The 26162-nt window shown below is 46.9% G+C and overlaps 1 protein-coding gene and 1 long non-coding RNA gene across 4 annotated transcripts; one reads left to right on the top strand and one right to left on the bottom strand.

Annotated features, from left to right (window-relative positions):
* Positions 1 to 10: 10 nt before the first annotated feature.
* Positions 11 to 18225, bottom strand: LOC117741525. Of its 2 annotated transcripts, XR_004610742.1 has the most exons (4): positions 18185 to 18225; positions 17731 to 17999; positions 2158 to 2290; positions 11 to 1683 (listed from the first exon to the last, which is right to left on the bottom strand). It is a non-coding gene; the product is annotated as an uncharacterized LOC117741525 (long non-coding RNA). The 2 variants fall into 2 exon arrangements; XR_004610741.1 differs by having other exon boundaries at positions 11 to 2290.
* On the top strand, positions 17756 to 26063 carry LOC117741524 (zinc finger protein 345-like). 2 transcript variants are annotated; one of them, XM_034548611.1, is made up of 6 exons: positions 17756 to 18037; positions 20460 to 20643; positions 22198 to 22595; positions 22932 to 22995; positions 23316 to 24081; positions 24793 to 26063. In XM_034548611.1, exons 1-6 carry the CDS (start codon positions 17930 to 17932, stop codon positions 25583 to 25585), a joined length of 2313 nt encoding a protein of 770 aa, XP_034404502.1. In that variant the 5' UTR covers positions 17756 to 17929; the 3' UTR covers positions 25586 to 26063. The 2 variants fall into 2 exon arrangements, with proteins under 2 accessions (XP_034404502.1, XP_034404501.1); XM_034548610.1 differs by having other exon boundaries at positions 22911 to 22995.
* The last annotated feature ends 99 nt before the right edge of the window (positions 26064 to 26162 follow it).

Raw genomic sequence — 26162 nt, 5'->3', positions numbered from 1 at the left:
CAACACAGAGAATCAATGATGATGTTTACATATCGAAAATATTTGTTTTTTTGCCCTTATTGCAAAAGAGACAACACTCCTACTTGGCTGGTAACATGGCCAATGAAAGTTAATATTCCATTAATGTTCGCGTTCACATGAAATGCCCACATGACATCCGTCCTCCAGATAACCTTTAATGTGCAGTCTTTTTGCTCCTGTGGTGTTCCCTCGTTGTCACTTTCTTTTCAAACTCAGACGTCATGTTAATATTGTGAATGTGCTGAATATACGTCCACAGGATGGTCCCGAAGCCTAATATAGATTATCAAAACAAAACATGAGCCGGATCAAATTCAGAATAAGTGGAATATTAGTGTGCATGTAAACGTAGTCATTGATGATGATGAAGATGATGATGATGAAGCCAGCAGACCACAGCCACCACACAGCTTGTTCATGTTAAAAACAGCTATTTTTTTCTAATTGTTTGATTGCCAGTATCTGTTGACCCATCACTGCCGTCAATCAGCTGGAGAGTCAATAAAGTTGAATTAAAATCACAGACGTCAGATAACTTCCCCAGTTATCAGCGCGAGCTGTTAGCATTCACACATCAAGAATCAATTAAATAAAGTTGTTAAATTTATAGTCAGGTAATATGGTAAGATGACACATTTTTAGTTCAGATAAATTAATTAATCAATTAATACAGTAAGTCTGAATATGGAACAGTTTTGTATATTATGGCATCAGAGGAGTTGCAACTATTTGAATATATTATATACATTTTAGTTTTTAAATTATAAACAAGTCTTTCTGAATAGTTTTATAATTGAAGTTACCTCCTGTGGGTCTTGGTCCACATGTTGAGATACTGTCAAAGAAATAATGTGAGAAAACAATTTTATTTTGTACTTTATGAGGATATAAAATAAGTAAATTCAAGTTTTTACAAAACATGAAAAACACCAAATTATTTCAGCCAACAGCAACAAGACACACTTGAGCAGGTGTTCTCCTGCTGTCCAATCAGAGTGCTGGGGGCGTGGCCGTTAAAGTGTAGCACAGCTTCCTGACGTCTTTCTACTGGATATTTTTATATCTGACCACTGGTAAAGATTCAGATGTATTTTAAGGTCTGATATTCGTGTAGCAGAATGCTGGAAAAAGACTATTTGTGTAAAAGAAATGACCTGAATCTGTCAATCAAACATGTTTTTTATATTTTAAAATAGTCTGTGAATCTGTGTGTGGAAGCAAAAGATAGTAATTTATGATGTTTTTGTATTTAAATCATTTTTATGATGATGAAAAAATAACTATTTTTAAATGAGAATATTTTGGCATGTTGGTTGGTTTGGTCTCATCCATTATCTGCAGTTCAACAGCAGTTTAACTCCAGTGTAACTCAAGATTAACTCGAGATTAACTCTAGTTTAATTCCAATTTAACTGTATTATAATTTCAGATTAACTCTAGTTTAACTCCAGTTTAACTGCAGTGTAAATGGGTGCAGATGGTTACGTTGTGACACATTAGACAACCAGAGATGATGTTGTTAACTACACCTACAAGTAATTTTCTTGACAACATGAAAGTTACCTGAAGGCTATCTGAGAGTCACATGAGAGTCACATGAAGGTCACATGACAGTCACCTGAAAGTCACCTGGAAGTTACCTGAAGGTCACAGGACAGTCACCTGAAGGTCACATGAAAGTCATCTGAAGGTTACGTGACAGTAGACTTGTTGGAGATGAGCCTGTCCTGATCAGAATCAATCACAATGCATTCTAGGTAGATTTGTGTCCGGCTTGCTCTGACGTCATGAACACGTGGTCATTGATGACCTCACGAGAGCGAGGCAGCAGCAGGTTTTAGAGCCCAGAAACACCATGTTGTGTAGTTGTAATATTTAACACTCGATTGTTGGTTATTAGTCTCATGTTTAATATAAAGACATCTCTTATAATAATAATAATAATAATAAGTATTTCGATAACATGTATAAAATTGAGCATCAAAATGTCTCATGTAAAAAGAATACTGGTATACACACATTTCTACATAAATATATATTTATAAACACATCATCATCTCATCTCCAAGGAGCCTATTCTCCTTATGGTCACATGACGGTCACATGACAATTACCTGAAAGTCAAATGATAGTCACCTGATGGTCACATGAAGGTCACATGACAGACTCCTTAAGGGCACAGGACAATCACCTGAAGGTTAGGGTTAGGGAGAGTCCCCTGACGGTCAGGTGACTATCTGAGTGTTTGGGGAAGTGGATGAATACGTGTCTGCAGAAAGAAATGACTTGATGAGTGCAGTGTATTGATTTGTGGATTGGTATGAATGAGATGATTAATTAGTATGATGTCAAATCAAAGGTAACATGAGACTGAAGCAAAGCATTCTGGGATACAGCGGTGAAATCAGATTGAAGCCACGGGGAGATTAAATGTTGAAATATGCACAAATACACTTCAGAGTATGACAACGTTTTTTTTTCTTCTTCAGTACATAATGATTTCTGTTATTTGTCTCATTAAATATGAGATTAGCTGTAATTTCAGAGATAAAACTAAGATCACTTGTTCAGTTTCTGAAACTTATCATTCACTAAAATATTCCCTTTCCAAACATGAATAAACAAACATTAATATCAACATTGGTTGATGGCCCAATGCAACAAGAAGACTCATAATCCGTTATAAGAATAGAGATCATGGAGTCCACTGACTGTCTTACTAAAATAAACTGTGTTTATAAAAATTATAAACACAATGGAAAATACCAAAAAATGCATTCATTGTTTAGCGGTCACTGGAGTACTGGAAAGATTGAGAAAACAGTCAGTGATTGAATAGATCGTCTGTACTATATCACTTATCACCTATTTCATTCACCATCTTGACAAGTCTTCACCCAGTGAACTTACCTTAAGTTCCTCTGGTACATTACATTACATTTCTTAGCTGACGCTTTTATCCAAAATGACTTACTTTCATACACCGTAGAACAACTATGGGGAGCAATTCAGGATTAAGTATGTTGCTCAAGGACACATCGACTAGGGCTAGCACAGCCGGGTATTGAACCGGCAATCCTCTGATTGAAAGACAGACCTGCTAACCACTGATCCACAGTCTCCCTTATAGAGTCGGTCATCACCTGTGTATCACACTTTTTTAAGGAGAGAGGAAGTCCTAACACAAATCTCTTCCAGTTACTGTCCAGTCTCTAAGGCTGGAAACTCTTCCAGTCTCTGAAGCTGGGAGCTAATACAGTCTCTAAAACTGGAACCTCGTCCAGTCTCTAAGGCTGGAACCTCATCCAGTCTCTAAGGCTGGAACCTCGTCCAGTCTCTAAGGCTGGAACCTCATCCAGTCTCTACGGCTGGAACCTCTTCCAGTCTCTGAAGCTGGGAGCTAATACAGTCTCTAAAACTGGAACCTCATCCAGTCTCTAAGGCTGGAACCTCGTCCAGTCTCTAAGGCTGGAACCTCGTCCAGTCTCTAAGGCTGGAACCTCATCCAGTCTCTAAGGCTGGAACCACATCCAGTCTCTAAGGCTGGAACCTCGTCCAGTCTCTAAGGCTGGAACCTCATCCAGTCTCTAAGGCTGGAACCTCGTCCAGTCTCTAAAGCTGGAACCTCGTCCAGTCTCCAAAGCTGGAACCTCGTCCAGTCTCTAAGACTGGAACCTCGTCCAGTCTCTAAAGCTGGAACCTCGTCCAGTCTCTAAGGCTGGAACCTCATCCAGTCTCTAAGGCTGGAACCTCATCCAGTCTCTAAGGCTGGAACCTCTTCCAGTCTCTGAAGCTGGAACTTCTTCCAGTCTCTGAAGCTGGGAGCTAATACAGTCTCTAAAGCTGGAACCTCTTCCAGTCTCTGAAGCTGGGAGCTAATACAGTCTCTAAAGCTGGAACCTCGTCCAGTCTCAAAGGCTGGAACCTCATCCAGTCTCTAAGGCTGGAACCTCGTCCAGTCTCTAAGGCTGGAACCTCATCCAGTCTCTAAGGCTGGAACCTCATCCAGTCTCTAAGGCTGGAACCTCGTCCAGTCTCTAAGGCTGGAACCTCATCCAGTCTCTAAGGCTGGAACCTCATCCAGTCTCTAAGGCTGGAACCTCATCCAGTCTCTACGGCTGGAACCTCATCCAGTCTCTAAGGCTGGAACCTCATCCAGTCTCTAAGGCTGGAACCTCTTCCAGTCTCTGAAGCTGGAACTTCTTCCAGTCTCTGAAGCTGGGAGCTAATACAGTCTCTAAAGCTGGAACCTCTTCCAGTCTCTGAAGCTGGGAGCTAATACAGTCTCTAAAGCTGGAACCTCGTCCAGTCTCAAAGGCTGGAACCTCATCCAGTCTCTAAGGCTGGAACCTCGTCCAGTCTCTAAGGCTGGAACCACATCCAGTCTCTAAGGCTGGAACCTCGTCCAGTCTCTAAGGCTGGAACCTCATCCAGTCTCTAAGGCTGGAACCTCGTCCAGTCTCTAAAGCTGGAACCTCGTCCAGTCTCCAAAGCTGGAACCTCGTCCAGTCTCTAAGGCTGGAACCTCGTCCAGTCTCTAAAGCTGGAACCTCGTCCAGTCTCTAAGGCTGGAACCTCGTCCAGTCTCTAAGGCTGGAACCTCATCCAGTCTCTAAGGCTGGAACCTCTTCCAGTCTCTGAAGCTGGAACTTCTTCCAGTCTCTGAAGCTGGGAGCTAATACAGTCTCTAAAGCTGGAACCTCTTTCAGTCTCTGAAGCTGGGAGCTAATACAGTCTCTAAAGCTGGAACCTCGTCCAGTCTCTAAGGCTGGAACCTCATCCAGTCTCTAAGGCTGGAACCTCATCCAGTCTCTAAGGCTGGAACCTCTTCCAGTCTCTGAAGCTGGAACTTCTTCCAGTCTCTGAAGCTGGGAGCTAATACAGTCTCTAAAGCTGGAACCTCTTCCAGTCTCTGAAGCTGGGAGCTAATACAGTCTCTAAAGCTGGAACCTCGTCCAGTCTCTAAGGCTGGAACCTCGTCCAGTCTCTAAGGCTGGAACCTCATCCAGTCTCTAAGGCTGGAACCTCTTCCAGTCTCTGAAGCTGGAACTTCTTCCAGTCTCTGAAGCTGGGAGCTAATACAGTCTCTAAAGCTGGAACCTCTTTCAGTCTCTGAAGCTGGGAGCTAATACAGTCTCTAAAGCTGGAACCTCGTCCAGTCTCTAAGGCTGGAACCTCATCCAGTCTCTAAGGCTGGAACCTCATCCAGTCTCTAAGGCTGGAACCTCTTCCAGTCTCTGAAGCTGGAACTTCTTCCAGTCTCTGAAGCTGGGAGCTAATACAGTCTCTAAAGCTGGAACCTCTTCCAGTCTCTGAAGCTGGGAGCTAATACAGTCTCTAAAGCTGGAACCTCGTCCAGTCTCAAAGGCTGGAACCTCATCCAGTCTCTAAGGCTGGAACCTCATCCAGTCTCTAAGGCTGGAACCTCGTCCAGTCTCTAAGGCTGGAACCTCTTCCAGTCTCTAAGGCTGGAACCTCATCCAGTCTCTAAGGCTGGAACCTCGTCCAGTCTCTAAGGCTGGAACCTCATCCAGTCTCTAAGGCTGGAACCTCGTCCAGTCTCTAAGGCTGGAACCTCGTCCAGTCTCTAAAGCTGGAACCTCGTCCAGTCTCTAAGGCTGGAACCTCATCCAGTCTCTAAGGCTGGAACCTCATCCAGTCTCTAAGGCTGGAACCTCTTCCAGTCTCTGAAGCTGGAACTTCTTCCAGTCTCTGAAGCTGGGAGCTAATACAGTCTCTAAAGCTGGAACCTCTTTCAGTCTCTGAAGCTGGGAGCTAATACAGTCTCTAAAGCTGGAACCTCGTCCAGTCTCTAAGGCTGGAACCTCATCCAGTCTCTAAGGCTGGAACCTCATCCAGTCTCTAAGGCTGGAACCTCTTCCAGTCTCTGAAGCTGGAACTTCTTCCAGTCTCTGAAGCTGGGAGCTAATACAGTCTCTAAAGCTGGAACCTCTTCCAGTCTCTGAAGCTGGGAGCTAATACAGTCTCTAAAGCTGGAACCTCGTCCAGTCTCAAAGGCTGGAACCTCATCCAGTCTCTAAGGCTGGAACCTCGTCCAGTCTCTAAGGCTGGAACCTCATCCAGTCTCTAAGGCTGGAACCTCATCCAGTCTCTAAGGCTGGAACCTCGTCCAGTCTCTAAGGCTGGAACCTCATCCAGTCTCTAAGGCTGGAACCTCATCCAGTCTCTAAGGCTGGAACCTCATCCAGTCTCTACGGTTGGAACCTCTTCCAGTCTCTGAAGCTGGGAGCTAATACAGTCTCTAAAGCTGGGAGCTAATACAGTCTGTAAAACTGGAACCTCGTCCAGTCTCTAAGGCTGGAACCTCATCCAGTCTCTAAGGCTGGAACCTCGTCCAGTCTCTAAGGCTGGAACCTCATCCAGTCTCTAAGGCTGGAACCTCATCCAGTCTCTAAGGCTGGAACCTCGTCCATTCTCTAAGGCTGGAACCTCATCCAGTCTCTAAGGCTGGAACCTCATCCAGTCTCTAAGGCTGGAACCTCGTCCAGTCTCTAAGGCTGGAACCTCGTCCAGTCTCTAAGGCTGGAACCTCATCCAGTCTCTAAGGCTGGAACCACATCCAGTCTCTAAGGCTGGAACCTCGTCCAGTCTCTAAGGCTGGAACCTCATCCAGTCTCTAAGGCTGGAACCTCGTCCAGTCTCTAAAGCTGGAACCTCGTCCAGTCTCCAAAGCTGGAACCTCGTCCAGTCTCTAAGGCTGGAACCTCGTCCAGTCTCTAAAGCTGGAACCTCATCCAGTCTCTAAGGCTGGAACCTCATCCAGTCTCTAAGGCTGGAACCTCATCCAGTCTCTAAGGCTGGAACCTCTTCCAGTCTCTGAAGCTGGAACTTCTTCCAGTCTCTGAAGCTGGGAGCTAATACAGTCTCTAAAGCTGGAACCTCTTCCAGTCTCTGAAGCTGGGAGCTAATACAGTCTCTAAAGCTGGAACCTCGTCCAGTCTCTAAGGCTGGAACCTCATCCAGTCTCTAAGGCTGGAACCTCGTCCAGTCTCTAAGGCTGGAACCTCATCCAGTCTCTAAGGCTGGAACCTCGTCCAGTCTCTAAGGCTGGAACCACATCCAGTCTCTAAGGCTGGAACCTCGTCCAGTCTCTAAGGCTGGAACCTCATCCAGTCTCTAAGGCTGGAACCTCGTCCAGTCTCTAAAGCTGGAACCTCGTCCAGTCTCCAAAGCTGGAACCTCGTCCAGTCTCTAAAGCTGGAACCTCGTCCAGTCTCTAAAGCTGGAACCTCGTCCAGTCTCTAAGGCTGGAACCTCGTCCAGTCTCTAAGGCTGGAACCTCATCCAGTCTCTAAGGCTGGAACCTCGTCCAGTCTCTAAGGCTGGAACCTCGTCCAGTCTCTAAGGCTGGAACCTCGTCCAGTCTCTAAGGCTGGAACCTCGTCCAGTCTCTAAAGCTGGAACCTCGTCCAGTCTCCAAAGCTGGAACCTCGTCCAGTCTCTAAGGCTGGAACCTCGTCCAGTCTCTAAAGCTGGAACCTCGTCCAGTCTCTAAGGCTGGAACCTCATCCAGTCTCTAAGGCTGGAACCTCATCCAGTCTCTAAGGCTGGAACCTCTTCCAGTCTCTGAAGCTGGGAGCTAATACAGTCTCTAAAGCTGGAACCTCTTCCAGTCTCTGAAGCTGGGAGCTAATACAGTCTCTAAAGCTGGAACCTCTTCCAGTCTCTGAAGCTGGGAGCTAATACAGTCTCTAAAGCTGGAACCTCGTCCAGTCTCTAAGGCTGGAACCTCATCCAGTCTCTAAGGCTGGAAGCTCGTCCAGTCTCCAAAGCTGGAACCTCTTCCAGTCTCTGAAGCTGGGAGCTAATACAGTCTCTAAAACTGGAACCTCATCCAGTCTCTAAGGCTGGAACCTCGTCCAGTCTCTAAGGCTGGAACCTCGTCCAGTCTCTAAGGCTGGAACCTCATCCAGTCTCTAAGGCTGGAACCACATCCAGTCTCTAAGGCTGGAACCTCGTCCAGTCTCTAAGGCTGGAACCTCATCCAGTCTCTAAGGCTGGAACCTCATCCAGTCTCTAAGGCTGGAACCTCTTCCAGTCTCTGAAGCTGGAACTTCTTCCAGTCTCTGAAGCTGGGAGCTAATACAGTCTCTAAAGCTGGAACCTCTTCCAGTCTCTGAAGCTGGGAGCTAATACAGTCTCTAAAGCTGGAACCTCGTCCAGTCTCAAAGGCTGGAACCTCATCCAGTCTCTAAGGCTGGAACCTCGTCCAGTCTCTAAGGCTGGAACCTCATCCAGTCTCTAAGGCTGGAACCTCATCCAGTCTCTAAGGCTGGAACCTCGTCCAGTCTCTAAGGCTGGAACCTCATCCAGTCTCTAAGGCTGGAACCTCATCCAGTCTCTAAGGCTGGAACCTCATCCAGTCTCTAAGGCTGGAACCTCATCCAGTCTCTAAGGCTGGAACCTCATCCAGTCTCTAAGGCTGGAACCTCTTCCAGTCTCTGAAGCTGGAACTTCTTCCAGTCTCTGAAGCTGGGAGCTAATACAGTCTCTAAAGCTGGAACCTCTTCCAGTCTCTGAAGCTGGGAGCTAATACAGTCTCTAAAGCTGGAACCTCGTCCAGTCTCAAAGGCTGGAACCTCATCCAGTCTCTAAGGCTGGAACCTCGTCCAGTCTCTAAGGCTGGAACCACATCCAGTCTCTAAGGCTGGAACCTCGTCCAGTCTCTAAGGCTGGAACCTCATCCAGTCTCTAAGGCTGGAACCTCGTCCAGTCTCTAAAGCTGGAACCTCGTCCAGTCTCCAAAGCTGGAACCTCGTCCAGTCTCTAAGGCTGGAACCTCGTCCAGTCTCTAAAGCTGGAACCTCGTCCAGTCTCTAAGGCTGGAACCTCGTCCAGTCTCTAAGGCTGGAACCTCATCCAGTCTCTAAGGCTGGAACCTCTTCCAGTCTCTGAAGCTGGAACTTCTTCCAGTCTCTGAAGCTGGGAGCTAATACAGTCTCTAAAGCTGGAACCTCTTTCAGTCTCTGAAGCTGGGAGCTAATACAGTCTCTAAAGCTGGAACCTCGTCCAGTCTCTAAGGCTGGAACCTCATCCAGTCTCTAAGGCTGGAACCTCATCCAGTCTCTAAGGCTGGAACCTCTTCCAGTCTCTGAAGCTGGAACTTCTTCCAGTCTCTGAAGCTGGGAGCTAATACAGTCTCTAAAGCTGGAACCTCTTCCAGTCTCTGAAGCTGGGAGCTAATACAGTCTCTAAAGCTGGAACCTCGTCCAGTCTCAAAGGCTGGAACCTCATCCAGTCTCTAAGGCTGGAACCTCATCCAGTCTCTAAGGCTGGAACCTCGTCCAGTCTCTAAGGCTGGAACCTCATCCAGTCTCTAAGGCTGGAACCTCATCCAGTCTCTAAGGCTGGAACCTCGTCCAGTCTCTAAGGCTGGAACCTCATCCAGTCTCTAAGGCTGGAACCTCGTCCAGTCTCTAAGGCTGGAACCTCGTCCAGTCTCTAAAGCTGGAACCTCGTCCAGTCTCTAAGGCTGGAACCTCATCCAGTCTCTAAGGCTGGAACCTCATCCAGTCTCTCAGGCTGGAACCTCTTCCAGTCTCTGAAGCTGGAACTTCTTCCAGTCTCTGAAGCTGGGAGCTAATACAGTCTCTAAAGCTGGAACCTCTTTCAGTCTCTGAAGCTGGGAGCTAATACAGTCTCTAAAGCTGGAACCTCGTCCAGTCTCTAAGGCTGGAACCTCATCCAGTCTCTAAGGCTGGAACCTCGTCCAGTCTCTAAGGCTGGAACCTCATCCAGTCTCTAAGGCTGGAACCTCATCCAGTCTCTAAGGCTGGAACCTCGTCCAGTCTCTAAGGCTGGAACCTCATCCAGTCTCTAAGGCTGGAACCTCATCCAGTCTCTAAGGCTGGAACCTCATCCAGTCTCTAAGGCTGGAACCTCATCCAGTCTCTACGGTTGGAACCTCTTCCAGTCTCTGAAGCTGGGAGCTAATACAGTCTCTAAAGCTGGGAGCTAATACAGTCTGTAAAACTGGAACCTCGTCCAGTCTCTAAGGCTGGAACCTCATCCAGTCTCTAAGGCTGGAACCTCGTCCAGTCTCTAAGGCTGGAACCTCATCCAGTCTCTAAGGCTGGAACCTCATCCAGTCTCTAAGGCTGGAACCTCGTCCATTCTCTAAGGCTGGAACCTCATCCAGTCTCTAAGGCTGGAACCTCATCCAGTCTCTAAGGCTGGAACCTCGTCCAGTCTCTAAGGCTGGATCCTCGTCCAGTCTCTAAGGCTGGAACCTCATCCAGTCTCTAAGGCTGGAACCACATCCAGTCTCTAAGGCTGGAACCTCGTCCAGTCTCTAAGGCTGGAACCTCATCCAGTCTCTAAGGCTGGAACCTCGTCCAGTCTCTAAAGCTGGAACCTCGTCCAGTCTCCAAAGCTGGAACCTCGTCCAGTCTCTAAGGCTGGAACCTCGTCCAGTCTCTAAGGCTGGAACCTCATCCAGTCTCTAAGGCTGGAACCTCATCCAGTCTCTAAGGCTGGAACCTCATCCAGTCTCTAAGGCTGGAACCTCTTCCAGTCTCTGAAGCTGGAACTTCTTCCAGTCTCTGAAGCTGGGAGCTAATACAGTCTCTAAAGCTGGAACCTCTTCCAGTCTCTGAAGCTGGGAGCTAATACAGTCTCTAAAGCTGGAACCTCGTCCAGTCTCTAAGGCTGGAGCCTCATCCAGTCTCTAAGGCTGGAACCTCGTCCAGTCTCTAAGGCTGGAACCTCATCCAGTCTCTAAGGCTGGAACCTCGTCCAGTCTCTAAGGCTGGAACCACATCCAGTCTCTAAGGCTGGAACCTCGTCCAGTCTCTAAGGCTGGAACCTCATCCAGTCTCTAAGGCTGGAACCTCGTCCAGTCTCTAAAGCTGGAACCTCGTCCAGTCTCCAAAGCTGGAACCTCGTCCAGTCTCTAAAGCTGGAACCTCGTCCAGTCTCTAAAGCTGGAACCTCGTCCAGTCTCTAAGGCTGGAACCTCGTCCAGTCTCTAAGGCTGGAACCTCATCCAGTCTCTAAGGCTGGAACCTCGTCCAGTCTCTAAGGCTGGAACCTCGTCCAGTCTCTAAGGCTGGAACCTCGTCCAGTCTCTAAGGCTGGAACCTCGTCCAGTCTCTAAAGCTGGAACCTCGTCCAGTCTCCAAAGCTGGAACCTCGTCCAGTCTCTAAGGCTGGAACCTCGTCCAGTCTCTAAAGCTGGAACCTCGTCCAGTCTCTAAGGCTGGAACCTCATCCAGTCTCTAAGGCTGGAACCTCATCCAGTCTCTAAGGCTGGAACCTCATCCAGTCTCTAAGGCTGGAACCTCTTCCAGTCTCTGAAGCTGGGAGCTAATACAGTCTCTAAAGCTGGAACCTCTTCCAGTCTCTGAAGCTGGGAGCTAATACAGTCTCTAAATCTGGAACCTCTTCCAGTCTCTGAAGCTGGGAGCTAATACAGTCTCTAAAGCTGGAACCTCGTCCAGTCTCTAAGGCTGGAACCTCATCCAGTCTCTAAGGCTGGAAGCTCGTCCAGTCTCCAAAGCTGGAACCTCTTCCAGTCTCTGAAGCTGGGAGCTAATACAGTCTCTAAAGCTGGAACCTCATCCAGTCTCTAAGGCTGGAACCTCGTCCAGTCTCTAAGGCTGGAACCTCGTCCAGTCTCTAAGGCTGGAACCTCATCCAGTCTCTAAGGCTGGAACCACATCCAGTCTCTAAGGCTGGAACCTCGTCCAGTCTCTAAGGCTGGAACCTCATCCAGTCTCTAAGGCTGGAACCTCGTCCAGTCTCTAAAGCTGGAACCTCGTCCAGTCTCCAAAGCTGGAACCTCGTCCAGTCTCTAAGGCTGGAACCTCGTCCAGTCTCTAAAGCTGGAACCTCGTCCAGTCTCTAAGGCTGGAACCTCATCCAGTCTCTAAGGCTGGAACCTCATCCAGTCTCTAAGGCTGGAACCTCTTCCAGTCTCTGAAGCTGGAACTTCTTCCAGTCTCTGAAGCTGGGAGCTAATACAGTCTCTAAAGCTGGAACCTCTTCCAGTCTCTGAAGCTGGAACTTCTTCCAGTCTCTGAAGCTGGGAGCTAATACAGTCTCTAAAGCTGGAACCTCTTCCAGTCTCTGAAGCTGGGAGCTAATACAGTCTCTAAAGCTGGAACCTCGTCCAGTCTCTAAGGCTGGAACCTCATCCAGTCTCTAAGGCTGGAACCTCATCCAGTCTCTAAGGCTGGAACCTCTTCCAGTCTCTGAAGCTGGAACTTCTTCCAGTCTCTGAAGCTGGGAGCTAATACAGTCTCTAAAGCTGGAACCTCTTCCAGTCTCTGAAGCTGGAACTTCTTCCAGTCTCTGAAGCTGGGAGCTAATACAGTCTCTAAAGCTGGAACCTCTTCCAGTCTCTGAAGCTGGGAGCTAATACAGTCTCTAAAGCTGGAACCTCGTCCAGTCTCTAAGGCTGGAACCTCATCCAGTCTCTAAGGCTGGAACCTCATCCAGTCTCTAAGGCTGGAACCTCTTCCAGTCTCTGAAGCTGGAACTTCTTCCAGTCTCTGAAGCTGGGAGCTAATACAGTCTCTAAAGCTGGAACCTCTTCCAGTCTCTAAGGCTGGAACCTCTTCCAGTCTCTGAAGCTGGGAGCTAATACAGTTTCTAAAGCTGGAACCTCTTCCAGTCTCTGAAGCTGGGAGCTAATACAGTCTCTAAAGCTGGAACCTCTTCCAGTCTCTGAAGCTGGGAGCTAATACAGTCTCTAAAGCTGGAACCTCGTCCAGTCTCTAAGGCTGGAACCTCATCCAGTCTCTAAGGCTGGAACCTCGTCCAGTCTCCAAAGCTGGAACCTCTTCCAGTCTCTGAAGCTGGGAACTAATACAGTCTCTAAAGCTGGAACCTCATCCAGTCTCTAAGGCTGGAACCTCGTCCAGTCTCTAAGGCTGGAACCTCGTCCAGTCTCTAAGGCTGGAACCTCGTCCAGTCTCTAAGGCTGGAACCACATCCAGTCTCTAAGGCTGGAACCTCGTCCAGTCTCTAAGGCTGGAACCTCATCCAGTCTCTAAGGCTGGAACCTCGTCCAGTCTCTAAAGCTGGAACCTCGTCCAGTCTCCAAAGCTGGAACCTCGTCCAGTCTCTAAGGCTGGAACCTCGTCCAGTCTCTAAAGCTGGAACCTCGTCCAGTCTCTAAGGCTGGAACCTCATCCAGTCTCTAAGGCTGGAACCTCATCCAGTCTCTAAGGCTGGAACCTCTTCCAGTCTCTGAAGCTGGAACTTCTTCCAGTCTCTGAAGCTGGGAGCTAATACAGTCTCTAAAGCTGGAACCTCTTCCAGTCTCTGAAGCTGGAACTTCTTCCAGTCTCTGAAGCTGGGAGCTAATACAGTCTCTAAAGCTGGAACCTCTTCCAGTCTCTGAAGCTGGGAGCTAATACAGTCTCTAAAGCTGGAACCTCGTCCAGTCTCTAAGGCTGGAACCTCATCCAGTCTCTAAGGCTGGAACCTCATCCAGTCTCTAAGGCTGGAACCTCTTCCAGTCTCTGAAGCTGGAACTTCTTCCAGTCTCTGAAGCTGGGAGCTAATACAGTCTCTAAAGCTGGAACCTCTTCCAGTCTCTGAAGCTGGAACTTCTTCCAGTCTCTGAAGCTGGGAGCTAATACAGTCTCTAAAGCTGGAACCTCTTCCAGTCTCTGAAGCTGGGAGCTAATACAGTCTCTAAAGCTGGAACCTCGTCCAGTCTCTAAGGCTGGAACCTCATCCAGTCTCTAAGGCTGGAACCTCATCCAGTCTCTAAGGCTGGAACCTCTTCCAGTCTCTGAAGCTGGAACTTCTTCCAGTCTCTGAAGCTGGGAGCTAATACAGTCTCTAAAGCTGGAACCTCTTCCAGTCTCTGAAGCTGGGAGCTAATACAGTCTCTAAAGCTGGAACCTCGTCCAGTCTCTAAGGCTGGAACCTCATCCAGTCTCTAAGGCTGGAACCTCATCCAGTCTCTAAGGCTGGAACCTCGTCCAGTCTCTAAGGCTGGAACCTCATCCAGTCTCTAAGGCTGGAACCTCATCCAGTCTCTAAGGCTGGAACCTCGTCCAGTCTCTAAGGCTGGAACCTCATCCAGTCTCTAAGGCTGGAACCTCGTCCAGTCTCTAAGGCTGGAACCTCATCCAGTCTCTAAGGCTGGAACCTCAACCAGTCTCTAAAACTGGAACCTCGTCCAGTCTCTAAGGCTGGAACCTCATCCAGTCTCTAAGGCTGGAACCTCGTCCAGTCTCTAAGGCTGGAACCTCATCCAGTCTCTAAGGCTGGAACCTCGTCCAGTCTCTAAGGCTGGAACCTCATCCAGTCTCTAAGGCTGGAACCTCATCCAGTCTCTAAGGCTGGAACCTCGTCCATTCTCTAAGGCTGGAACCTCATCCAGTCTCTAAGGCTGGAACCTCGTCCAGTCTCTAAGGCTGGAACCTCATCCAGTCTCTAAGGCTGGAACCTCATCCAGTCTCTAAGGCTGGAACGTCGTCCAGTCTCTAAGGCTGGAACCTCATCCAGTCTCTAAGGCTGGAACCTCATCCAGTCTCTACGGCTGGAACCTCTTCCAGTCTCTGAAGCTGGGAGCTAATACAGTCCCTGAAGCTGGGAGCTAATACAGTCTCTAAAACTGGAACCTCGTCCAGTCTCTAAGGCTGGAACCTCATCCAGTCTCTAAGGCTGGAACCTCGTCCAGTCTCTAAGGCTGGAACCTCGTCCAGTCTCTAAGGCTGGAACCTCATCCAGTCTCTAAGGCTGGAACCACATCCAGTCTCTAAGGCTGGAACCTCGTCCAGTCTCTAAGGCTGGAACCTCATCCAGTCTCTAAGGCTGGAACCTCGTCCAGTCTCTAAAGCTGGAACCTCGTCCAGTCTCCAAAGCTGGAACCTCGTCCAGTCTCTAAGGCTGGAACCTCGTCCAGTCTCTAAAGCTGGAACCTCGTCCAGTCTCTAAGGCTGGAACCTCATCCAGTCTCTAAGGCTGGAACCTCTTCCAGTCTCTGAAGCTGGAACTTCTTCCAGTCTCTGAAGCTGGGAGCTAATACAGTCTCTAAAGCTGGAACCTCTTCCTGTCTCTGAAGCTGGGAGCTAATACAGTCTCTAAAGCTGGAACCTCGTCCAGTCTCTAAGGCTGGAACCTCATCCAGTCTCTAAGGCTGGAACCTCATCCAGTCTCTAAGGCTGGAACCTCTTCCAGTCTCTGAAGCTGGAACTTCTTCCAGTCTCTGAAGCTGGGAGCTAATACAGTCTCTAAAGCTGGAACCTCTTCCAGTCTCTGAAGCTGGGAGCTAATACAGTCTCTAAAGCTGGAACCTCGTCCAGTCTCTAAGGCTGGAACCTCATCCAGTCTCTAAGGCTGGAACCTCATCCAGTCTCTAAGGCTGGAACCTCTTCCAGTCTCTGAAGCTGGAACTTCTTCCAGTCTCTGAAGCTGGGAGCTAATACAGTCTCTAAAGCTGGAACCTCTTCCAGTCTCTGAAGCTGGGAGCTAATACAGTCTCTAAAGCTGGAACCTCGTCCAGTCTCTAAGGCTGGAACCTCATCCAGTCTCTAAGGCTGGAACCTCATCCAGTCTCTAAGGCTGGAACCTCGTCCAGTCTCTAAGGCTGGAACCTCATCCAGTCTCTAAGGCTGGAACCTCATCCATTCTCTAAGGCTGGAACCTCGTCCAGTCTCTAAGGCTGGAACCTCATCCAGTCTCTAAGGCTGGAGCCTCGTCCAGTCTCTAAGGCTGGAACCTCATCCAGTCTCTAAGGCTGGAACCTCATCCAGTCTCTAAGGCTGGAACCTCGTCCAGTCTCTAAGGCTGGAACCTCATCCAGTCTCTAAGGCTGGAACCTCATCCAGTCTCTAAGGCTGGAACCTCATCCAGTCTCTAAGGCTGGAACCTCATCCAGTCTCTACGGTTGGAACCTCTTCCAGTCTCTGAAGCTGGGAGCTAATACAGTCTCTAAAGCTGGGAGCTAATACAGTCTCTAAAACTGGAACCTCGTCCAGTCTCTAAGGCTGGAACCTCATCCAGTCTCTAAGGCTGGAACCTCGTCCAGTCTCTAAGGCTGGAACCTCGTCCAGTCTCTAAGGCCGGAACCTTATCCAGTCTCTAAGGCTGGAACCACATCCAGTCTCTAAGGCTGGAACCTCGTCCAGTCTCTAAGGCTGGAACCTCATCCGGTCTCTAAGGCTGGAACCTCGTCCAGTCTCTAAAGCTGGAACCTCGTCCAGTCTCCAAAGCTGGAACCTCGTCCAGTCTCTAAGGCTGGAACCTCGTCCAGTCTCTAAGGCTGGAACCTCATCCAGTCTCTAAGGCTGGAACCTCATCCAGTCTCTAAGGCTGGAACCTCATCCAGTCTCTAAGGCTGGAACCTCTTCCAGTCTCTGAAGCTGGAACTTCTTCCAGTCTCTGAAGCTGGGAGCTAATACAGTCTCTAAAGCTGGAACCTCTTCCAGTCTCTGAAGCTGGGAGCTAATACAGTCTCTAAAGCTGGAACCTCGTCCAGTCTCTAAGGCTGGAACCTCATCCAGTCTCTAAGGCTGGAACCTCGTCCAGTCTCTAAGGCTGGAACCACATCCAGTCTCTAAGGCTGGAACCTCGTCCAGTCTCTAAGGCTGGAACCTCATCCAGTCTCTAAGGCTGGAACCTCGTCCAGTCTCTAAAGCTGGAACCTCGTCCAGTCTCCAAAGCTGGAACCTCGTCCAGTCTCTAAAGCTGGAACCTCGTCCAGTCTCTAAAGCTGGAACCTCGTCCAGTCTCTAAGGCTGGAACCTCGTCCAGTCTCTAAGGCTGGAACCTCATCCAGTCTCTAAGGCTGGAACCTCGTCCTGTCTCTAAGGCTGGAACCTCGTCCAGTCTCTAAGGCTGGAACCTCGTCCAGTCTCTAAGGCTGGAACCTCGTCCAGTCTCTAAAGCTGGAACCTCGTCCAGTCTCCAAAGCTGGAACCTCGTCCAGTCTCTAAGGCTGGAACCTCGTCCAGTCTCTAAAGCTGGAACCTCGTCCAGTCTCTAAGGCTGGAACCTCATCCAGTCTCTAAGGCTGGAACCTCATCCAGTCTCTAAGGCTGGAACCTCTTCCAGTCTCTGAAGCTGGGAGCTAATACAGTCTCTAAAGCTGGAACCTCTTCCAGTCTCTGAAGCTGGGAGCTAATACAGTCTCTAAAGCTGGAACCTCGTCCAGTCTCTAAGGCTGGAACCTCATCCAGTCTCTAAGGCTGGAACCTCGTCCAGTCTCCAAAGCTGGAACCTCTTCCAGTCTCTGAAGCTGGGAGCTAATACAGTCTCTAAAGCTGGAACCTCGTCCAGTCTCTAAGGCTGGAACCTCATACAGTCTCTAAAGCTGGAAGCTCATACAGTCTCTGAAGCTGGAAACGCATCCAGTCTCTAAAGCTGGAAGCTCGTCTAGTCTCTAAATCTGGAAGCTTGTCCAGTCTCTAAGGCTGGAAGTATTTTATATTATTATGTTGTGTTTTCAGGTATTTTATACAATTTAAAAGTGTAGACTTGTGTGTTTGCTTCCATCTGGTGGCCACATTGTGTAACTACATAGTTTAAACAGCAATAGTTACAAGGAATATTTATATAATTTATGTGTGATATGATTGTGTAGCATTGTGGTAGTTGTTATGTGTAATAATAATAATAATAATAATAATAAAATATAATAACATAATTCATCGTATAGTTTAAACAGACGGATTTGTAATGTGTTTGGACACAACCTTTACTTTGAAAGGTACTCGGCAGTGAACTGACCTTTACTTTGAAATGAACTCGGCAGTGAACCGGATGTAGTTAGATAGCCATATTGGATACAAAGATCCAAAGTGTTTGTGTTTCACTTTTTCTCCGACAGTGACAGACTCGCTGAACCGGGACCGGACTACCTTGTCCGAGACCCGGTACGCTGGCCTGTTTCCGGTCCACGGATCCTCTAGGAGACTCGCAGGCCGCGATGGAGCGGACCGACACGTTTGTGTCTCAGACGGAGCTCATCATGGAGGTGGCGGTGGAGTCAGCCGCCTCTGTCCTCCACCATGGGACAGACAGCCGGGAGAGACGGGTGAGGGGACATGCATCATATATATATATATATATATATATATATATATATATATATATATATATATATATATATATATATATATATATATATATATATATATATATATATATATATATATATATATATGCAAATGTTAAAGTTTACCTGAGCTTCAGAGGAAAATCCCACCGTCACTTCCTTCTTTGCTGGGAGTTGTAATCACGCGAGACAACCGAAACGTGATTTTAAATAACTTGCTTCCTGTTAGATCTGTAGGCTAATTGTAGTTTACAGACCTCGTTCGGATTTATTCATGTGTTTTATAAATATATATTTATGTAGAAATGTGCTTATACCTGTATTCTTTTTACGTAAAACATGTTATACACGTAAACTTTATTATAAATATTATAAGAGATGTCTTTTAGATTGAGGGTGGTGTTTGTTGGCTCTAAAACCTGCGCCCTCCTCGCTCTTGTGAGGTCATCAATGACCACGTGTTCATGATGTCAGAAGCTGGAACAGGCTCATCTCCAACGAGCCTAATGTTGTCAATTGAATAACAATAGACGTTGTAATGCGTTTATTTATCTAATAATGAATGAATAATAACATTATTTATTTATGTATTTAATAAATAAATCAGGGAAAAGATGGACTTTGTAATGCATTTATTGATACAAAATTAAGGAAGTCTATGAGAAAATGACTACTCCCTTAAATTATTCCCTCAGTAAAAATTGTAAACATTAGTTTGTGGTCTCAATCTCTAGTTTCAAGTCTTCTTCAACACAGCATTAGATTAGATTAGAAAACTTTATTAATCCCCAGTGGGGAAACTCATTTTCCACCAAAAATCCGTACAGACAACAATAGACACAGTCCACAGAGCACAACAGACAAATAACACACTACAAGGAACAAAAAAACCCAGAATATACCCCATAAAGCATATTCTGTTTGGTAAAGTATGGTCATTTAGAGTCAAACAGACCATAAAGCAGGGTATGCTTTACGGTGGGGCTATAATGTGATTACTCCTCCTCATTCCAGATATGGTCACTTCCTGGTAACTGGTTGAATAAGAATAAGATGGCGACGACCAGAACGCTGAACTGGAGGCTTCAAAACATTAATTATTATTTTCGTTGCAGCTCTTTCTATCAAATATATGATTGAGAGTTAATTTAAGAGTTAAGAAGTATGAGAGTACATTTTGGTGCAAACTAACTATGATTTTCATTATTCAATGTTCTGCTGATTGGTTTTGTAGTGACTTTAACAATTATCCAATTTAAACCTTAAAGCCACTGGGGGGCGAACTGGAGAACCTGTTCGGATGTGTGTTATGCCACAAACAAATTACTGTCTGGCTCTGTCTCTTTCGATCTGTTGATCCATTTATTCCGTTGCTCCGTGACACCATAGCATCGAATCATCAAAGTTCAATCTACTTGCATTAAAATAATATTGTATGCGTGTTAACGGCACAACACAGGACACCACAAGGTATCCTCCTTCGAGGTGGTGGCCTATAGTATCTACGAGTTGATAAACGCACAGCTATGGCAAATAAACACATACTCACTGAGCAGTATTTTAGTCAGCCACCCCCGAAGACTCCAACAAAAGACTCCTATGACTTTATCCTTTGAGTCTCCGAAACCGGGTTGACACGACACGCCCACATTGACACGCCCACCATGACCAATTGACACGCCCACTGTGACACGACTACTTTGACACCCTGAGTTCAATGTTAGAACTGTCAAACTTCACCCTGTCTTTCCCACAAAGATAAAATTAATTAATTAATTAAAGCTGCAAGCAGTGATGTGCAGGTCCTCGTACCTCCGCGCACATCAGGGGTAATTGCTGGACATTTGCTGTGACCGTCGGAGAAAGCGTCTATAAATTAGACGTTTTTTTTCCTGCATGGAGTGATGCTGGAAAAACATCTTTGTTTGCCATTAAAAACGGAACAAGATTTTGATAACTAACTTTTAATCACTACGGTTTTTAGATTGTACTAACCAGATTGGAAGTCAATCCAATGATTTATTTAGGAGGAGTGTGTTATTTTAAAGCATGAAGAAATGCTTTAAAAAAATCAAAATGACAGAGTTCCGGTACGTTTAGAGTATGTTCCCAAGAGTTATTTTTAAGTCAACATGTGTTACATAAGACTCCCAAATGTTGTATTTCTATGTCAAACCTACTGCAAGGGCTGCTTTCCTTTCCGACGAAGTCAGTACGAGGACCCTAATTGTGTCCAACAGGTTTCTTGATACATTCATTAATCATTTACTCTGTGAAATGAAAAATGCCTTCATGGTGTTCTTCAGATGGAACAACAACAACACAAACACAGAGCCTCAGTTTATTGGAGAAGAAGACAGGAGCCCGTTGATAAGATTTTAACACTCTAACTTCCATGCAGGATCAGCTGAATGCCGTCCTCCATGTGATGACCAGGGAGGCTGTTCGTAAAATCTGCAGAGTCTTCAGAGAGCTGTATGTGACCTTAGCAATGGAAAACAAAGCTCTGAAGGACAAAGTGGGACAGCTGGAGTGTGAACTGAGGTCAAAGGCTGAGAAGACAGTTTATACAATAAAACCATCAGGTGAGACAGAAAGATGACATCATCGAACTTTAATTGCATAGATGCCAAGATAAAAGTTGTTGACCACAGTTTCTTCAAGGGTCTAGGTAGGTTTTTAGTTTAGAGCCGTAGGAATGTCTTAACCTTATAGACCCTACATAGACGTGACCGTGTGCACTGTAGGAACAACTTGACCTCGTAGACCAGGGGTCACTAACAGGCGGACCACGATCCGGGTCTGGACCCAGTTGTCGTTGGCTCTGGAGGAACAACGTGACCTCCTTGACCGTACGTAGACTTTATAGGAACAACGTGACCTCGTCGACCGTACGTAGACTCTGGATTAACAACGTGACCTCCTTGACCGTATGTAGACTATAGGAACAACGTGACCTAGTCGACCGTACGTAGACTTTATAGGAACAACGTGACCTCGTCGACCGTACGTAGACTTTATAGGAACAACGTGACCTCGTTGATCGTACGTAGACTTTATAGGAACAACGTGACCTCGTCGACCGTACGTAGACTCTGGATTAACAACGTGACCTCCTTGACCGTATGTAGACTCTATAGGAACAACGTGACCTAGTCGACCGTACGTAGACTTTATAGGAACAACGTGACCTCGTCGACCGTACGTAGACTCTGGATTAACACCGTGACCTCCTTGACCGTATGTAGACTCTATAGGAACAACGTGACCTAGTCGACCGTACGTAGACTTTATAGGAACAACGTGACCTCGTTGATCGTACGTAGACTCTGGATTAACAACGTGACCTCCTTGACCGTATGTAGACTCTATAGGAACAACGTGACCTCGTTGATCGTACGTAGACTCTGGATTAACAACGTGACCTCCTTGACCGTATGTAGACTCTATAGGAACAACGTGACCTAGTCGACCGTACGTAGACTTTATAGGAACAACGTGACCTCGTTGATCGTACGTAGACTCTGGATTAACAACGTGACCTCCTTGACCGTATGTAGACTTTATAGGAACAACGTGACCTCGTTGATCGTACTCTAGACTTTATAGGAACAACCTGACCTCGTCGACCGTACGTAGACTTTATAGGAACAACCTGACCTCGTCGACCGTACGTAGACTTTATAGGAACAACGTGACCTCGTTGATCGTACGTAGACTCTATAGGAACAACGTGACCTAGTCGACCGTACCTAGCATCTGTAGGAACTTCTTAACCTCATAGACCCTAGACGTGGATGTGACCTCGTAGACATTACATTTCATTTAGCTGACGCATTTATCCAAAGCGGCTTACAATCATACATCATAGACACAGCTACAGGGAGCAATTCAGGTTTAAGTGTCTTGCTCAAGGACACATCGACTAGGGCAAGGATTGAACCGCCAACCCCCTGATTGAAAGACGGACCTGCTAACACTGACCCACAGTCGACCGTAGACTGTACGTAGACACTGTAGGAACAATGTGACCTCGTAGACCCTTAAATCAGTGTTTTATCCCCCAAAAATTTGAAGTAAAGAAATCTTCATTTGAGATTTTTCGGGTTAGACTTTTTTTATGGTCCTGAATCTCCCAGGTGGACCTGCCTCGTCACTGGACATCAACCAAACAGCGGCCAACCCTGCGGCCCTCGCCATGGCCATCCTAAACTCTGCCAATTCCAGATGCAGAGCCAGCAGCAACCCTCAGGTCCCTTTGGTCATCATCAGCCAGCCGATCCCCGGACCAATCACAGGCCAGAGCAGCCCTGCCCCCCCGGTACTGCCGGAGAAACCAGATCAAACCACAGCTAACCCTGATCTTCAGACCGAGGTGGTGTTTGAAATTAACCAGATTTCCACAGATCTTGATGAATCACTTGGGGAAGTGACATCTCTTCCTGTGGCTAATGATCAGCTAACCAGTGAGCCCAGAGGTGTTCCAATGACAGCCAGGGAAGACACGCCCTCACCTGAAGAGGACCAGTCTGTTGTTGTAAGTACTTTACTATATTTTTATATATATATATATATATATATATATATATATATATATATATGAGATTAACATGAAATCAAAGTGATCAGTAAAGGGTCAGCAATGCAAATAATAATTTCCGTTTTCATGACTTAAATTATTGTGTCGATGCACATCTTAAGAGGAATAATGTATCATACTTGCTGCTCAGCATTTGCATACTAAAGTCTCTTTGTTACTGAAGCTGATATCATTCATGATTAATAATGGATCTTATTTTTCTAATCAATCTCATTTCTAAACAACTGATGATAATTCATTTCTGAACAATAGAATCACAAGTCTGTTTTCCAGGAAACAGAAATAAAGATGGAAACTGTTGAAGCAGCCCTTGCTGACAGCCAACCAGCTGAGACAGGTAGTTATATAATTTGATGATGTGTTTGAGAAGGGTAAAGGGATGTTTGGTGTGTTGAAGTGACAGTCAGACCGCATGTCTCAGTTTGGAAGGTAACTTGTGAGCTTGTGATTCTGAATCAGAACTCTTGTAATGATCTTAAACTTAAACAGTCTGCTACTGGTTTCACACTAGGAGGCAACAGTCCATCAGTCAACAGTTGTTCTGCAGGATCGCATCTCTGTAAAATCTGTTTTTGATCTTATTATCTGACTAGAGAAGATCAGAGAGTGTCCCACAACATTCTACTGTTTTTACATGTCAAATGTCTTCCTGTGCAGCTATGTGTGAAGAGGAGCAGAAGGAGCTGGAGCGGAAGAGAAGGAGGGAGCTGTACAAAGAGAAGAGGTTCTTCTGTGAACTCTGTAACAAAGGTTTCCATCAGAAACACCAGCTGAGGAAACACGTGTCCTGTCACCTCAAACCTTTCCCCTGCAGCTCCTGCGACAAAGGTTTCTACAAGGCCAAGAGTCTGCAGAAGCACCTGCTGAGCCACCAGCTAAAGGAGGCTCAGGAAAACGACCCCGAGAAGCTGCTGCGTTGCAACCAGTGCGACAGGAAGTTCAGGCTGCTGAGGCAGCTCAGAGTCCACCAGGCGTCTCACCGGCTGGAAAAAACGCCGCTGCAGTGCCGCGTCTGCAACCGCACCTTCACCTCGGCAGGCGCACTGCGGTACCATGAGGTGTCGCACGCGCAGGTCAAGCCCTTCATGTGCGACGTCTGCGGGAAAGGCTTCACCAGGAAGAAGAGCCTCCGCGAACACCAGACCGTGCACACCGGTGCCCGGCCGTATGCCTGCCCTGCCTGCGGGAAGAGCTTCTCTACCGCCAGCAACCTGCGTGTCCACAAGCGGTCGCACTCCGAGGAGCGGCCGTACAAGTGCTGCGAATGCGACAAGGCCTTCAAGTGTAAGATGGGGCTGCTGCAGCACCGAGTGGTCCACTCCGGAGAGAAGCCCTTTATGTGTCAGACCTGCGGACTCAGCTTTGGCCTCAAGTACAACTTCCAGAGACACTTGCGCCTCCACAACGGAGAGAAGCCCTTCAGGTACTCAACCAGTCTCACTGCTCCTTCAGGGTCAGAGGTCAAAAACATCAGCAACACAACATATTGTTAACATTGATCTGTCCAATCCAGGGTTAGGTAGTCCACGTACTGTCCATCCAGAGTTAGGGTTAGGTAGTCTTATTCTGTCCCATGCAGGGTTAGGGGGTCTGTCCCAGGGTTAGGGGGTTAGGTAGTCCATGTTCGGTCCCATCACAGGAAGTTCATCCAATGTTTGTCAGCATGCTATTCTGCTTAATCATTATAATATTTAATTCATAATTATATCCTGATCATGATGATATGATGTGAAGAAAATTATATTTATTTATTTATTTTATTTAAACCTTTATTTAACCAGGTGTGTCCCATTGAGATTAAAAATCTCTTTTTCGAGGGTGACCTGGCCAAGACAGACAGCAGCATAAGAAACAGATAGTTACAAACAAACAAAAAAACACAGAACAAGTTAAGAAGTTAAGAGAAACTAAAAGTTAAGAGACAGTGACATCATTTAAGAAACATTGACATATTTGGGAACCTGCCTCCATTTCATTTATTTATATTTAAAACCAGTAAGTGATATCAGATCTTTGAGTTTTAACTCATTCTGCAACATATTCCATGATGAGGGTGCAGAGTACACAAAAGCTTTTATATTTTATTTTATTATAACAAAGCTGAAGTGTAACCTGTTCTTGGTTTCGGTCTCAGGTGTGATAAATGTGGAGAGGGCTTCACGGGTACCTGGGCTCTGAAGACCCACATGCTGGTTCACGGCGTGGAGAAGCCGTTCATGTGCGACCTCTGTGGAAAGACTTTTTTCTACAACTGCCAGTTGCAGAAGCACCAGCAGCTGGTCCACGACAACAAGGACCGGCAGAAGGCTGGGGGGGTGGCGGGCAGACGCCGGCCGACCGGTGCCAAACCCTACAGCTGTAAGATCTGCCTGAAGAGCTTCAGCAGCAACACCACGCTGAGGACGCACGAGAAGAGCCACGCCGAAAACAAGGACTTCACCTGCGATACTTGCGGGAAGTCCTTCCACCTGCGCCACCTGCACCTTTACCACATGAGGCAGCACAGCGGCGATCGGCCGTACGTTTGCAGTATCTGCCAGAAAGGCTTCCTGCTGATGTCGCAGCTGAAGCAGCACGAGCTCCTGCACACCGGAGTCAAGCCTCACAAGTGTGAAGAGTGCGGCAAAGAGTTCAGAACACCGCAGAACTACCACCGCCACTTGCTGGTCCACACCGGAGAGAAACCCTACGAGTGCGTGGTGTGCAGCAGGAAGTTCAGGCAGTCCAACCAGCTCAAGTCTCACATGCAGATCCACACCGGAGTGAAGCTGTACACCTGCGAGCACTGCGGTCAGGGCTTCTCCGACTCGAGGCAGCTGAAGAAACACCGATGTGGAGACGAGTTCCAGAGCTGTGAGTCCAGCAGCAAACGCAGGAAGCAGAAGAGTGTTTTCCCCTGGACCGAGAGCTTCACGCAGCTAGCTTAGCATAGCATAGATACTGGACACAGCTAGCCTAGCTGAGAATAGAGACTGGACACAGCTAGCCTAGCTGATAATAGAGACTGGCATCAGCTATCTTAGTTTAGCATAGAGACAGAAAACGGCTAGCTTAGCATAGAGACTGGAAACGACTAGCCTAGGTCCGTCTAAAGCTCAGAAATACAGCTATCATTAAACCGATGAACACGTTGATTTCAAACAAACAGAACTATTTCTTGTCAATAACAACGTATCAATCTTGACACACTAAAAAATGAATAATCCCAGAATGTTGTACAATTGCTTAAAAAAGTTTCTTCTGTATTTTTATATTTAAAAAAACAAAATTTGTGAAAAACATGATGAAGACATAGTTCATAGTTTCTTATATAAGTTGTATAGTGAACGGGCAATCTCTTGTTTTGTGTTTAAAAATATTCCTTTCACACAGTTTTCAGTTGAATTAAAGGGCTGGTTCACTTCCTGACTGTTTCAATTATTATTATATAAACACATTGATAAACACAAACAGCTCAATTAATATGATATAAATACAAATAGCTTGATTATTATTATTACGTAA

The sequence above is a fragment of the Cyclopterus lumpus genome, chromosome 13, assembly GCF_009769545.1.
Source record: "Cyclopterus lumpus isolate fCycLum1 chromosome 13, fCycLum1.pri, whole genome shotgun sequence".
Classification (NCBI taxonomy): Eukaryota; Metazoa; Chordata; class Actinopteri; order Perciformes; family Cyclopteridae; genus Cyclopterus; species Cyclopterus lumpus.
The sequence above is the reverse complement of the archived record's forward strand: the minus strand, read 5'-3'. Positions and strand labels throughout refer to the sequence as shown.

Excerpts from the sequence above, each read along its gene's own strand:
- LOC117741524 (XM_034548610.1), top strand. The coding sequence starts at position 17,930 with ATGGAGCGGACCGACACGTTTGTGTCTCAGACGGAGCTCATCATGGAG. Across the intron at positions 18,038-20,459 it reads CAGACAGCCGGGAGAGACGG|GATCAGCTGAATGCCGTCCT; the intron begins GTGAGGGGACAT and ends ACTTCCATGCAG. Across the intron at positions 22,596-22,910 it reads AAGAGGACCAGTCTGTTGTT|AATCACAAGTCTGTTTTCCA; the intron begins GTAAGTACTTTA and ends TCTGAACAATAG.